Source organism: Gnatocerus cornutus, chromosome 6 (genome assembly GCF_029298725.1).
Source record: "Gnatocerus cornutus isolate USDA-ARS CGAHR chromosome 6, icGnaCorn1.1, whole genome shotgun sequence".
Classification (NCBI taxonomy): domain Eukaryota; kingdom Metazoa; phylum Arthropoda; class Insecta; order Coleoptera; family Tenebrionidae; genus Gnatocerus; species Gnatocerus cornutus.
In genome coordinates this window covers 8,066,872-8,082,744 of record NC_142238.1, presented here as the reverse complement: position 1 = coordinate 8,082,744, position 15,873 = coordinate 8,066,872, and the positions used below count along the sequence as shown (strand labels likewise).

Sequence of the window (15,873 nt, the reverse complement as noted above, 5' to 3'; positions counted from 1 at the left end):
TTCAAATGTTGTGACCTGGGTTTTAAATAAGATTTGGGAAAGAGCATCGATTAGTAATATCTTGCTCATTTCCTTTGGTGGTGAAATTGCGTCCATCAATAGGAACAGCAACAAATGGACGTTCAATAAAACATCATTTTTATATCGCATTGGTACGACATTCTCATGCTCTTCTAAGCGCTGACTTTCACGTGGAAATTTGACAGTTCTTGCCAATTTATCAATCACTATTGAACAGATTCATTTGTGTTGAATGTTTCTGAGCTGATGTGAATCTCGAAAACAATTTATTTAGACACTTTTGTCGCCAATTTCTAAGTTCTATGAACATTTATCGCCAAGCAGTCTTGCTGGAGAAATATACAGTGTGAACCCTAATAAAGTACAAAGCCTTTTTAATAACACACAGACGTCTAGTAACCCGATAAAAACATTTTTGTCCCTTTTTTACAACTTTTGTTCGCAAATGGACTGATATTGGCATTAAAATCACCAAACTTTAAACAATGAAATTGTTGGACTACTCAAAAAAAACAGACAGACCAGCAATCACTATTTAACTGCTTACAAAGCGGAGTCGTGTTCTGTGGTAAATTTACCTCTGACTAGGCCTTTTTGCCAATTAAGCGTCCGACAAACTGGTTTATTGTTCAATTGAAGATATTTAGAGTTTGCCTTAAACAAACTCGCGGTCTCTTCTCATAACTAAGCTGACTATCCTTGTTCAATGTTTACTTTTTAAGATTGCAATGTTTATTTTCGCAATTGTAACCTTTAATTGAAAAATAAAGCAAAATCTAGATCAATACTAGTTTCGTCCACCCACTAAACCACTTTCATCGTTCTTTTTTAGGAATTTTTGATTGCCAAGTTTACGTTAATTAAACTGGTTCGTAACATTTCGCAACTCGCTTTTAGCTCAGCGACAACTCTTTGTATCGACATCATCATTGTTTGACGTTAGCGCGCGCCTTGAAATTCCGCCCTTCACCTTTTCATAGGGTCGGTCCAATTTCGCATGCTCCAAAATCCCTTACTCATGCACACATATCCTTAATTAGGATCGTGGTACCACAGTAAAGAGCATCCTTGTCATTTGCATATTGTCATTTCTATATTAGGCAGTTTTGCCGGGAGCACAAGAGAGCAAGAACCAAACGGAATTAAGGCGCATAATTCAATGGTATTTCATTCGTCAGTAATCTAGAACATCCTTGAGACGCCTTTTCACATACCAAAGATGCGTGCAATTAGTGATGAAGAAGCTCCGGGCGTCTTGCGAGTCCATCAAAACTCAATTAACAACTTGTTCGTTACCGAGCTGTTTTCAATGAGCTGTTTAAGAAAACGTGAACTATGTCGCTCGCTCCGGGTTTATATAGGTACGTGTAATTCGATTAGACGGCATCGAAAATGCCCGAATTAGGTTCGTAATGTGTTTAATGGACAAGCGGCCCTCTTCGTCTTCTGACATGGAGATGACACCTTCTACTTCAGAAACATTAAATCGAAAATCCTTGAAAATTCATTACTTGGGGCTAATGAAAATTAATGAGACACAGACCCACCTTCCAATTTGTAAATCAAAATCTAGAGAGACAAAAAGTTGGGTATTAACCAGTAGAACCACCAGGATTTCAAAAGATGGCTCAAGATGCTTCACCGCTAAAATCTCAATACTTATCAAGTACTAAGACCTTCGTTTCAAGACCGATGTTTGTTCTCCTTGGTTTAAAAATAAAATGAAAGAAAACTCGTGACCATTTTATACAAAAGCATTAGCACATTAGTGCTGTCCACTTAAATTTTGATAAAATCCCTTTATTTTTCTATAAAAACGGTGTCGTTTACATGTATAATTTTTAAACGTTTCTTCTTTGAATTTTTTATAAAAGTTTTACGATTTCTTTCTCCTCCAAATGTCCTCCTCTATTTTCAACTGTCCAACTCCAATTCATTTTCAATTTTTATTTTTTATAATTTTTCTATGTTTTTCATAATTTTTTTCTTCCCCATAATTACTTCAACCATCTTCAGGTCTAGTTTCTTGTTTAGATTTTCTTGTGTCAGATTTTCATATTTTAGTCTAAAAAAATTATTAGTTTTGCAAATTTTTAACAGAATTTTTAATGCTCAGAAACTTTTTTGGATCTTTTTTTTCTTTTTTTTTTCTTAACTTAGTATTGTACTCTATTTGATACTGGCGTCTCTGCCTAGTTTCTTTCTCTTTTTTTTTTCATGTTCTGTTTCTTTTTATTTTTCTCCTTCTTCCATTAGAGCGTAATCTTTTTGAATTATAGTTGTCATTTTTTTCTAAATTTTTATCATTTCCGTATAACATTTAATTTAAACATTGAATTTAATTTTTCCATCTTAACAGTTTTGTAACTTAAAAATTAGAACACATTTAATGTCACTTGTTCTAGTTTTACATATTATTTAAATTAATTTAGTATAAATAGCATCAAATTTAAATAAAATAATGATGTTATTGTTCGGAAATTTTTAATTAACACTAATTATGAGTGCGTGATACATTTTTATTACATGATGTAAAATAAATCTTATAAACATGTTTTCAAATTTAGTTACAAAATAGATTGTCATCTTAAAAAACTTAAATTTCCTTAATCTTGCAATAACATTTAGTTTTTTGTCTTGATAAAAATCGCATATTTGTAGCTAATTAAAGATTTTGAATTGCTACCAAATTAATAAAATTCATTAACATTCCTAGAGGATCCTATCGAAAATAAAATGATATCATGGCGTGTTAAAGTTGCAAGCATCACTTTGTTACCTTGAATTAAATGAAAAAGCTTAAAGCTATGTTGCGCACATGCAAGCACGAAATTCCGGTAAGATTTAATTCTTTGTTCCGTTACAGAAACTTGAAACTTATCTAATTCGTAAGAATGAAACAAAGTTCTAATAGTAAAAAAAAAGGCACAAGGACGCGGAAGAATAATAAAGTTGTGTACTGTAAGATGCTTGAAATTTTTATTAAAAATTTCGATTAGAGGCAAAGTTCAATTAGCGTGAATGCCATATTTCACATTTTTCGGATGACATGAAGTGAATTATTTTTATAGGTCTTCAATGCTAAAATTGATGACTTCAAGAACTAGTTTAACTTTAGGTAAAGGTTGTCCAGTAGTTTTATCGTCTAATTAAGTGCCGCCAATGAGATATATAAAATTCGGATCGCCTCCAGACTCAATTACTTGGACACTTAATTTTTTTTCTGATGATAATCGGCGATGTGTCTTTACATCATCCGTAACCTTTCTTAAGAATTATTAAAATCACTTATTACAATTTTAACCCAGCTTACCTTGAATACTGGATTGCGAAATGTTCCTAAATTGATACTAAGTATATCATCCCAGTGAGTCTCATCCTCGGTACTCTAACTATAAAAGCGAAAGGATCTTCATATCGGGCATCATTCGCATTTAGTTACCCAAACAAAATAAGCTAATTATGAAATTGGTAAGCGGCCTCATTCAGTGTGTTCAGTGTCTAATTCTCCGTTTTAGTTCTTCGTGGCAGTTTGCGTGGCGGTAGCCACCGCCGACCGTTTGGAAAATACTTACCTGCCCCCTAGCAGCGCCCAGACTGCTGGTGGCAGCGGTAGCTTCCTCAACACTCCAAGAGTAGGAAGTGGCGGCAGCCACGGCGGTGGAGCTTCTGCCGGTGGAGCTTTCAGCGGTGGAGCCGCCGGTGGCGGCGCCGTCTCAGCCAACGCTCAAATCAAAACCATCCGCTTCGATAATGAAAACAGCGGTGATGGCACTTACAAATTCAGGTTAGTCGATCAATTTTTTGTAGCAAAATCTAATAAAAAAATGTAGTTACGAAACCGAAAACAAGATCAGCCACGACGAAGCCGGCCAACTGAAAAATGCAGGCAGCGACAACGAAATTAATTCCGTTCAGGGACAATTCTCTTACACTGGTGATGATGGTCAAACCTACAGCATCTCCTACGTCGCTGACGAAAACGGTTTCCAACCCCAAGGAGATCACCTCCCCGTTGCTCCCCCAATCCCACCAGAAATCTTGAAGGCTTTGGAACAAAATGCTGCTGATGAAGCTGCCGGTATTGTTGATGATGGCTCTTACCGCGCTGAACATCAAGGTGAAGGTGGTGCTGGTGCTGGTGCTGGCGCCGGTGGTGCCGGTGGACGTGGAGGAGCTGGTGGTGCTGCTGTAGCTAACCAATACCTTTCTCCCAAAGCTGGAGGAGCCGGAGGAGCCGCTGGAGGAGCTGGAGGATACAGATACTAAAAGCGAAGGACTGTACTAAGGCTGTATTTTTAATCTGTAATATATTTATTGTTGAAATTTTAAAAAACATTGCAAATATAACGTTTTCAATTTACAATAGTTTTGATTACTATTATTTAAGACAAGACAGTGGGACAAGTTTAATTTTATTCATTTCTTTATTGTAGGACAGTGATGCGCACAATTTACAATCTGAAGATAATGTAAATGTGATATTGTTCAGGAACATTTCAACCAAAGAATACTTAATCAGTGGGTATGTAACTTTTGTTTTACCTTCCAAAATGATTTGAACTAAGTTATTGATCAACAAATATCTACAAATAAACTTTGAGTAAAATGGATAGGTACATTAATCGCCACGAGCATCTAATAATAATTATACATAATGCACCTTTGAAATTTACTAAATTAAATTCCCATTTTAATTCTAAACAGGTGTAATAACCACAATAAATGTATTGAGATACAGAAAAAAAAACACCAAGTTGAATATTAAAATTAAAACGTTTAATGGAAGTCATTTCGAAATTAAATTCCATGAAATGTTAACCTCTGAAAGTTTTAAAAAACATCGTTACTATAAATAATTACTTTAGTTTTTACAACTCATTTAAACTTAGCAAAGATGTTTAACGTAATAGTTGAAACATCCATCAACAGTGTCACCCGTTTTGGTCGAGCCCAACAACTAGGTACTTAAAATAAATGTTGTTTTCAATCTTTTTCCAACAAATGGCTTTACTATTACCAAGATTTATTTAACCTGTTTTCTTAGCGATAAACCATATATTTTCACATTGTTATAAACCCTCAATTGTCGTTAGCTTTAAACAACTTTGTTTAAAATCCGTGTGGATTTCATCGAATTAGATTGGTTCTATAAACCACGCATTTCAAATATTTAAAACATCAACAACACGCTGCGATATAATTTATTTATTTATCACCATTGTCGTGTTCAATAATGGCAACACATCGTGTACATAAAAGTAGGTTTAAAAAAAAAACAGAACGTGTTAAATAATATTTTCACAGCGTTCATGTCATTTATCATACTTCATTCGATATGAATTTATTTTTCAATTACAGAACATCTGCTTTGTGTTGTAACAACACATGCATTATTTATGCTTAGAGAACTCGTCTTTAGGGATTTTAGTAATACCTGTACGTTATAAAATTTCGCAAATAATATGCAATAATGCAGTATTACTTTTTTGAGTTAATCCTAATGGGAATTAAAAAACCTACGTAACTAAGGTTTTAATGTAGCTTTGTCTAGACGGTAACATCTGCTTCCGAGGTGATACTCAAAGGGTAACTGTTGCTATGCTTTCAACTTAGTGCTTTTAGAGATTGAGCACCTGTAAAAGTTATGATGAAACATAAAATTGCGGAATTATTTATATTTTGCCAGATAACAACAGCGTAAAAGTGGGTACCTATGTTATAGTTTTGTTAAATTTTTTGATGTGTAAATAAAATTCCACTCAACTGAATAATTGAAATCCTGAAATCTATTATTTATCGGAAAAATACGAGCTGGTTTAGTGAGAGTTAATATGCGACTTAAAAATAGTAACTTCCCCAAATCTCATAGCTTTAGCAATAAAATTGGTAAAAGTAGGAATTTTATTAGTGAAAGATATCTAAAATTTTTGCTGTCTTAAAAATTAAAATTTCTAAAATGTGTGTCTTTTGCTCTATAATTTTGCAATTTGACACAGTTAATACACGACTCAAAAATAGTAACATCCTCAGATTTCATAGCTGTAATACCAAAATAACGAAAATTACGAACTTTAGTGAAGGATGTTTAAAATTTTTGTCTTGCCTTAAAAAACAAAATTTGTATTTTTTTTTTGTTTTTTGCTATACAATTTTGCAATTTTGTAGAGTTAAAACAATACTCAAAAATAGCAATTTCTCAAAATTCATAGCTGTAACCCTAAAATTACGAAGATTATAAATTTTAGTAATAGTAAAGAATGTCTAAAATTTTTGCTTCGCCTTAAAAACTAATAAAATTTCTACAATTTGTATTTTTTGCTCTATAATTTTGAAATTTAGCAGAGTTTATACACGACTTAAAAACAGTAATTTTCCCAAATTTCATTGTTGTAGCACTAAAATTACCAAAATGACGAATTTTGGGGTCGTCTTAAAAGTTAAAGTTTCAGACATGGAAGTTCATTATTTTATCCCGCTCAATAAAAAAGTTGAGCAATAACACTACACAAATCTATTATTATTTATTGGTATTGTCATCGAAATCTGATATATGTTCCCATGCTCTCATCAATTACATTGAAGTTGCGTGCATGCAGTAATAAATTATTCTATGAAAAACAGACGATTCAGATGAGCTATGCCAAAAATGTTCATTATATTCATTTCGCATCAAACTTTGTCTCTTCAACCCATCATATCTCGAAAAATTGAAGACATGGATTTTTTTTAACATTTTTCCGGTGATCTATGGCATTGTCCGATGATACAGTTTCACGGTGGTGCGCGACTTTCCGGACACCTTGTATAACAAACAAACACAAAATGTATAATTGTCGTAGTGACAACAATGGCTAATTAAAACCTAATTTGCAACAGGTAATCATATTGTGACAATCTGAACAACACAATCCAAACTCCAACAGAGCGAAATTTATTTTTATATCTAAGCCCGTGGAATTGCTCCTGTAGAAAATGCTCTTTTATTAAAAAACGGAATGGTTCTAGAGGATGAGAAACGTTTTCTTTATTAAACTGTTTTCCCATTTGTTCCCCAAATGTACAATCCTGGTTAAATTAAGAGGGCGATAATAAGAGCTTAACCAACCGAAATGTTATCTCTTTAAATGTCTGAAACTCGACATCGATAGAAGACAACCACAGTTGGAAATAAGGCCACAGATAACACTGCAATTTCGACTTGTACATTATGCTGGCAATATGCTCCACTAAGCGGAAAACACTTTGACATGGTTTTAGTAATGCATTATTGACTGAACTCAGACATCGAAGTGGCTTTTTTAATATTGTAGATATACGGTATTGTCAAGATTCACCGAAACTACCAAAACTGCAAAACCGAGTTCGGCGAATTTCCAATCGCAGTTCGCTTTATAAGAGACTGGATCTGTTGTACCGTAAAATTGGACACATCACGATATGTAGATGAATGAGTATTGTTTCACGGCACTCACATTCCATTACAATCGACAATGACACAGCTTGGAAAAATACAAACTTATACCCCTTTTACAAAGAATAGTTGCGAAAACTGGAGTCTTAAAAAATGCACAAAAAATGTTTTATAAACATACTCATATTAAGGCAATTTTATTAGTTGCTAATAAGCTAAAACGGTTTATTGCGCTATCGGTATAAATTATGTGAAATTTATTCTTGTAAATTAATCAGTGTGTTAACATCATAAACAAGTAATCTGCAATAATTACATCGCCATATAATTAATCTAGTTTTAGTCAACATTTGTCGATTCATCTAAAATTTATTGTAATTATATTCAAGTAATAACAATTACCAGGTTACGAACATGACCAATATTGAAAAATCGACAATAAACCAACACCGAACGTGATTGTTTATTAATAATACGCTTATTAATTTAGTCAGATGACTGGAAAACACTTCTATGGTATTCCTCATTTGTACTAAGGACATTTTTATGTAAAAAATTTAATTTAATTTTCCGTCATTGTTTAAATTTGTACATAATTAAATCGAAATGACAATTATTATTATAAATGACAATCCTTTAACAGCCGGGTTTGTGTTTTCAAATAATTAATGCGCCCACAGATGCATTCAAATAAATACTGAAAATTCACAAATATTCCAGCCAAAATTAAAACAAAACATGAAATTTCAATAAATTAGTTGATAAAATAATTGAAATGAAACTCAATTTCCTAGCATAAATTAGGTATTACAATAAAATAAAAGTGAAACTAATTATTTATTTACATATTTTATCATATCAAACCGTGATTAAGACCCCCTGAATTTTAGAGCAATTTAAAGAAAATTGTTGGATCAAATCTTGGTGTTGACAAAAATTATCAAAAATACTATTTACATATTTACAAACACCAACATTTTAAAAAATGCTGACGCGCGTTTCGATAGCAATGTTTAATTGTCGCTCTAATATTTTTGATAATTTAAAGCAATTGCTAAAATTCAACCACCTTTAGAAAGCAGAAGATTTTAAATGTTCTAAAGACGCTATTTGCATCTCAAATGGCCTAAAGCAACAATACTAATTAATCGTTAACACAATAATGGAATACAAGCTCGTTAGATTAAACCGGATTCCAAATTCAAGCTTAACACAAACGCAATGTGTTCTATTTTAGAACAAAAAATGTTATTTAGGCACTGACTATTCTTGATAGATATTCCCAACTGTGAAATTTAAGTCTCTTTCCCCCTGCAACGCATATTACTGTGTCAAACTAGAAAATTTTAAAATAAGAAATAAAATTTTTGGAAATTTATTTTTAGGGCAACAAAAAGATAATTGAAAATTAATTACAATAAATAAAACAAAATGTATTTAAAACCACAAATTACTGACGTAAAAAATATGGTAATACTTCCCCAAAAAACTGTCATTCCCACTCAAATCAGTGTTGAAACTATAACGACACCGGTAAAATAAATGTCAATAATAATGCACGTTGGAAATTAATAGCAACACGAATTTTCAAGAAGACCTCCTTTACAAAAACGGGTTCTTGTGAAATGCCCTGAAAAAAGAAATTATGTGTATCATCCGAAAACACACAACTCCTCTCGTTCGAGATACTATAAAAGCGAAAGGATTCACCAATTCAGCATCATTTGCTTGATAACGCCTCAACATTACCTACCATCAAAATGAAACTGGTAAGCCAAATTCTTGCGTAACAATTACGTGAATGTGCATCCTCTCTTTGTTGTTTCAGATTGTATTAGCGGTTTTAGCAAGCGCCGCCTTCGCTGGACGTTTGAATAACAATTATGTGCAGCCTCAGGGGCAGAATCTACGGTCTGGACCCACACCGCCGCCACCAGCTATTTTACGCTTGAACAACGACAACAGGGGAGACGGCAGCTACAAGTTTGAGTAAGAATTTGCCATAGGTTTATCATTGTTTTTGCAACTGAACACCCAAGATGGTCCCATAAAGATTTATTTCACCGCAGAGACTAAACTCCGAGTTGTTTTTAGGGTCGCAGTAGTTTAAATTTTTTGCTGTCCACATTAGCATTACATTTACGTTGATAGTCATTTGGCAAAATCGTTTATTCATTTCATTAAAATTGCTGGCACTCAAATGGAGTTTTAGTGTTAATTTATTGGAAAATATCGATAACATCGTGATTGCCCCAAAACCCAAACCAAAGTAAAATTAAATAAACGGGCTCAGAGAAAATTATTAGAATTAACCAAAATTGTAATAATTAAAATCGTTTAATTAAATTCACTCGCCACCAGTTTCATCAGCTGCATGTAATTATCCGATCTAAATACTAAAGACGCTGCAAATGTCGTGAGTTTTGTAATAAGAAAATTTCAAAAGCGTCTGCAGTTAAATGTCAATAAAGGTACTAACAGTTTTATAAGTTTTGAAACAGAGAATCAGATCACCCAACAAGAAATCGGTGAAGTTAAGAATGCTGGCACCGACCAAGAATTCAACGTAATCCAAGGGTCTTACTCTTATACCGGTCCTGATGGTATACTTTACACCGTAAACTACATCGCCGACGAAAACGGATTCAGAGCTTCAGGCGACCACATCCCAACCGCCGCCCCCGTTCCTGCGGAGATACAAGAAGCTGTTCAACAAAACGCTGCCGAAGAAGCCCAGGGATATGTAGATGACGGCCAGTACAGACCCGAACCAGAAGGCCAAGGGCCACAAAGGGCGGCACCAAGGCCACAAAAGGGCTACAATAACCGTTTTTAAAGACTTAATTTTGTAAAATAGCGCGATATTTATTATCACAATAAAGAGTCCAAAGATATTACTCTCCATTTCCGGTGTTTTATTCGGTTTACGCAATGTAATTGAGGGTTTCCTGAGAGGTGTTAATTACGGAATCCATTCAAATGTGAAATGCAAAGTGCTGGTTTTGATGGAGATACCAGTGATGGTGTTACCTTGAAATTTCGGTTTCGTCAGTAATTTGAATCCACGCTCATCCATCACTAAATCAAATTCACGAAATCAAATCGGTGCGAACGAAATGAGAATCTTCTGGAATTTGTTCGGGTTTCATAATTATACGTTGTAAACAAACTTTATGAAATTGAGAGCTTAAATAAAATATTTCTCAAGAATTACGTATAAAACACTTTTGCTGATTCACGGCGATGCCGCAAGGCGTCATAACTTTAATTCAATTAAAGAAATATTTTAATTTAGCTCTACTTCTTTAAATACTCTTGTACAAGTAGTCTGTCCACTGCAAGTGCTAACGTCACTAACAAGCAATGTGGATCTGATTCAACGTCCAAACCAGCACAAAAATTCATTAAGTAGTTAATTAAAACATTGCATTCTTCCGGATCTGCAATTGAACGGCGTAAAAAGCTTCTAAAAAACTATATGTACCTTATTTTATAATTTAATTTTGTAATGTGATTTTTTATTTTTTAAACTTTGTGCTGTTTTTTCATTTTTTTTATAATCTCGATAGAATTTCATGAAATCCTCGCGCGTTGTTTATTATTTTCACTGCTTTCTATGTAGCGTAAAATCTGATCAAAACACTTATTTTATTTTAATGAGCCAGTATTGTTACATGATTAGTCTGCACACAAAAAAATTCCTCGAGATACCATGTGCAATGAACGAAACGCTCGCAGCAATAAAAATGTTTCCATACGTTTTCTTGACTTTATTCGTACGATAAATACCCTTTATGTGTAACCACTCAGCTGGAAAAAATTACCTTATTGATTGGAAAGCTAAATTCATGTGCGACCCCCCCATTTTTCACATTTTTATCGTCAATAAAAAATGAATTACAAAAAAAAATCCAGAAGTGGATTTTCTGTTATCGGTGTGTTATCGGTGTGTTTGGTGCCATTTAAAACCGTTCTTCATCCAGCAGGAATTATAATATGGCGATGACACGACAAACATGCAATTCGGGAATGTCACCACACCGTCATCTTCGCTGACAGCGACCATCAAATCGTATGCTCACCCACAAATTAATTTCACACTTGACATAAATTTCAAACAATACTTTCCAGAATACAAATGACAAGACTTGGAGGCAGTTTTATTGAACCGTTAATTCTGAAGCCAAAGACCGGAATTCCTGGATTTGAAACGTGTCGATTTTTTCCAAAAGTAAATTAGCAGGAAAGTCACATTCGCACTCAATTGAGATTACAGCAACACATTCTCAGAGTAATTGAATCCCCTCAGGTCTTTAATATTAGAAGATTAATGGCGTATTCAGTTCACTTGCATTGAAATGTTGCAATGGTAATTCCACGTGTCTAGAGAAGCTTAATGTCGGGGAAAATTACAGTGGTCATAAGTCTGCAAAAAGTGCCAGCTGATAAAAATACGAGCATGAACAAGAAATAAATCTTCAGTTTTCATTACTTTTCATATTCTACATATTCAACATGATATGTTTTTTTGTCGACGACTATGCCAACAAAAAGCACATTCCTATGCAAGACGCGTGGCTAGGTTTCTCGATAATTCCTCGTGATATTTCATATGAAAATACGTTTTCCGGAAACGGCTTTCCCAATACTCCCTCTTCCACGTGTTATCTCTAAATTAGTTATTAATAGACTTAAAGGAAAATCATTATATTCACCTATTTACTTTGGCAATTCTAAATCTGAATGGATGTATAAACTTTGCGGGAGTATGAATTAACAAATTAATTCTGCCAAAGTTTGTTAATATTCAAATTTTCTGCTTTTATAACTGTGACTTTTGCATAAGCTGCTAGAACGTTATCCTCATCATTACGAAGCCACCCCTAGCAAAACTTGTTCATTTCCCTTCTAATTCGCACCACCTGAACCGATTTTGATGTTAAGTCAGGATAATAATGGATTAGCTTCAGATTTGTCAAAGAACAGACATTGGACAACGGAATTTTGCAAACAGAAAAGGTTATTTTATGCAAGAATGTGATAATTGACAACATTTTTAGATGCAAGGCCAGATCCACCGGAACTTTTTGTTTAGATGATCTCATTTACTTTTTGTGACAACAATAATGTCCTTCGACTTTGGAAATTTAAAGCCCCAAACAACGAACAAATCCTCATTTATCTGATGGTGGAATTTAAAACTTTGTGAAGCTTAAAATAGTGATGATATCAGAAGACCACAATACTTAAGAAACTATCATAAATCAACCAAAGTGGAAAGACGATAAGTTCACTTGGAAACACATTGCTTATGTGATAATCTTCTCGGATTGAATGAACAAGTTCACGGATTTATTATTATTAGAAACGAAAGCTCGCAATATGCACTGATAGGGTAGGTATTTTCACAATCGCACAGATCGTTTTGTGCATTTTTATCATACGCTATAAACGTGATATTCGTATGACTGAAAATCTTTATGGAACGGTTTCATTTCAATCACGCAAAATCTCGTTACCTTCCAGATCCGTTCGCCTAAAAATTGCATGAACATCCGTGCACAAACTCTATAAAACAAACAAGAACTCCGAACTCTGGAAGTAACATTATAAAGCAATTAAATTCTAGTTAATCGTGTCACTCTTTAGCCTCAACAGACCACAAAACATTCACCTCCCAAAATTTGAAGTTTGCGTTGAGAAGTCTAAGGACCGACTTTCAGACAACAGCTGCTTTCAGACATGAAGTTCTGTTCTTACTCAATTGAATTAAACTCCAATTTGAAAACTAGTAAATAATCATAGCATCTCGAAATCCACGTGTAAAGTGCTGACCGTTATTAAAGTTTATCAGATTAATTTAGCTTTTGAGACCACAAATCATATCAAGCAAACTACAAACAAATGTCGTTAGTTTAGGACCGTACCCTAACCAAAAGACAAACTTTCATTGAACTGTGTGTAGTGGATGAATAAGTTCGTGATGCTGACGGAAATCTGTCCTATCACTAGAATTGTTTTGAAGAGTTTCCTGCAAAATGCAGGGGAGGAAACTGGAAATCGGAAAGAACTTGCAGCTAAGAATAATCTATATTTGCCTTTCGAACAAAGTTGTTGATTTTAAAGTTAAACTGTGCACATCAGTCAGACTTTTCTAAACAAATATGTATTATCCAGCAGACAGTATGGGATTAAGATGTTTCAAGAGTTTATTTCGTCTTCGTGTATTATTTTAGCCCAAAAAGTAAACTTAAATGTTATTCATTGTACTGCCGCAATTATCCCATTATTTTACCCTGCCAACACCTAGAGAAAGTAAACAACTCTTCCAGCTAAGAAATCCGATAGATAGGACGCGACAGTTTCAGAAATGAAATGCTCCGTTTCATTGTTACAAAATTGGCATGCTTCTAAGAAAACTTCATGAACAAACTCACTGGGAAAAGCTGAGCTTCAAAGTGATGATTTTCTGTTTCATACAACACATTCATCCATCATTCTGTGCTTCCAACTTCCATCGCGTTGAAGAAAATTCCCTGTAACATTTTTACATCCATAATTCACCCCATTTAAGACCCTGGAGTGCCTACATAATTAAACAATTTGTTTACTATGATACGTTAAGCCAAACAATGACGTGGTTTAATTTAAACAAATTGTATCATATTTTCTTGAAATCCCGCCATGCATCATATTTTAAAATTGGGCTAAGAGCAACTAACTTCATTCATTGTTTCGAAAAGAGAAGTCATTAGGAGTGCAATTTAAAAAGAATCGTTCCATAATTAGATGAAAACTAGCAAAATGCATTAATTTATATTCAAGACTTGGACAAATTGGAAGCACAAAAACTCCAATTCGATTAAACTAACTTTAATTTACTGAGTTGGGCGAGACGACAAGTAGATCTCGGCGATCTTAATTTGCTTGTTCCAGTTAATGACCTATTTTGAAAGTGCTAGTTTTTCAAACTTTGCAGAAATGCAAAACACTCATTTGCATAAAGCTCGCTCAAATCTCATAAAATGAAAATAGAAGAAGTATTTATCAGGAGGTAGCAACAAAGTTGTGAATTCCGTTGTTGTCTCTAAATCATTATAATTCCGATAAACCTCTGGTAATTGAATACGACATTCAATTTATGTAGACGTACCTTAAGTATGGTTATAAATCTTCGATTGCAATTTAGGAAAGGAAATTCTGCTCCGTGATGACAACGAATCTTTTATTATTTAGCATCCTCAACTTCTAAGTTGTAATTATGACCTTTCCTGCAATTTTTCAAGCGTCGTTTTCCGAATCTCGTGTTTGACCGAAAAAGTTTAACAAGAACCTGGTTTCTCTCTTTGTATGCTATCTTCAGTTTTCCTGAAAAGCCGTGTTTTCATCGGAACAAATGGCGTAATAAGTATAATAAAAGCTCGCTTTGCAGCACATTCCCTCAAATTTTCCGCTTTTGTTTGCCCAGTTGAAAACAGTTTAGATCATTGCTTTTAATGATTTTATGAAAGTGCAAGCCGCAGCTTTCCATGTCACGCTTTTCACGTATCGTTAAAAATGTAAACTAGAAACTTGGTACATAAAATCGCGACATTTCTTTGAATACGACTTAATAATTCGAGCCGATGAAAAGCTAAATCACCAGAACGGAAACGTCAGAATTTCCGTATAATATTGGACTTCTTAAAAGCACTTTTTCGTTTGAAACAAGTTCCCAAAGGTTTTTGCTGACACTGTCGAAAGTACACGACGAATAGCTGGAAATGTCGTTGCTTTCAGAGTTCTTTTACGGGATGTTACGTTTAATTCATTTTTTTTGCAACAATGGGATTGGTGGTCTCGTTTAGGACACGAACTAGAAAGTTGTAGATCTTTATTTCGACAAATTAAATTAATTTGAAGACTGGCGAACAAAGACGTGAAATTAGTTCGTTATCAAATCGCGCGGAAAAGAATCGCTGTTGAGCACTTATTGCACAAATTGGCGTAAATTTCGCCTTAGTATGTTCTGTATAAAATGGTTCTTGGATTGCGATATTTTATTGAAGGATTATTCACATTAACAATTTGGGCCGAATCTGCGTACAATCAACCAATTTTTTGTAAATACTTGTGTCCACATTGTAAAGCTGTTACAAATTTTCTGAATGAGATAATCCGCAAAATGAGTTTATACCTACCTATTAATCCTTAATATATAAAATTTCGCAATGAATTAATCGCCGCGCGTAATGATTTATATGAGAAATTTCAATTAATTATTTCATTGTTGTCTACGGCTAATGGCTAATCTCACCGGTATTAACAGATAATCTTGTCCAATGTCATATTATGTCACATTATGGAAACTCCTGACCAATTAGTGGTAACCGCAAATAATCATTTATTCGTTTCATTGTTTATTACAATAAAGAGTTTTACTCAGAATAAAATTTGGT

At 33.9% G+C, this 15,873-nt stretch overlaps 1 protein-coding gene across 1 annotated transcript; it reads left to right on the top strand.

Annotated features, from left to right (window-relative positions):
- Positions 1–9,160: 9,160 nt before the first annotated feature.
- On the top strand, positions 9,161–10,320 carry LOC148172606 (endocuticle structural glycoprotein SgAbd-2-like). The gene is made up of 3 exons (XM_088038443.1): positions 9,161–9,204; positions 9,264–9,424; positions 9,926–10,320. Exons 1-3 carry the CDS (start codon positions 9,196–9,198, stop codon positions 10,269–10,271), a joined length of 516 nt encoding a protein of 171 aa, XP_087894569.1. The 5' UTR covers positions 9,161–9,195; the 3' UTR covers positions 10,272–10,320.
- Positions 10,321–15,873: the final 5,553 nt, after the last annotated feature.

Excerpts from the sequence above, each read along its gene's own strand:
- LOC148172606 (XM_088038443.1), top strand. Across the intron at positions 9,425-9,925 it reads GACGGCAGCTACAAGTTTGA|TTTTGAAACAGAGAATCAGA; the intron begins GTAAGAATTTGC and ends CAGTTTTATAAG.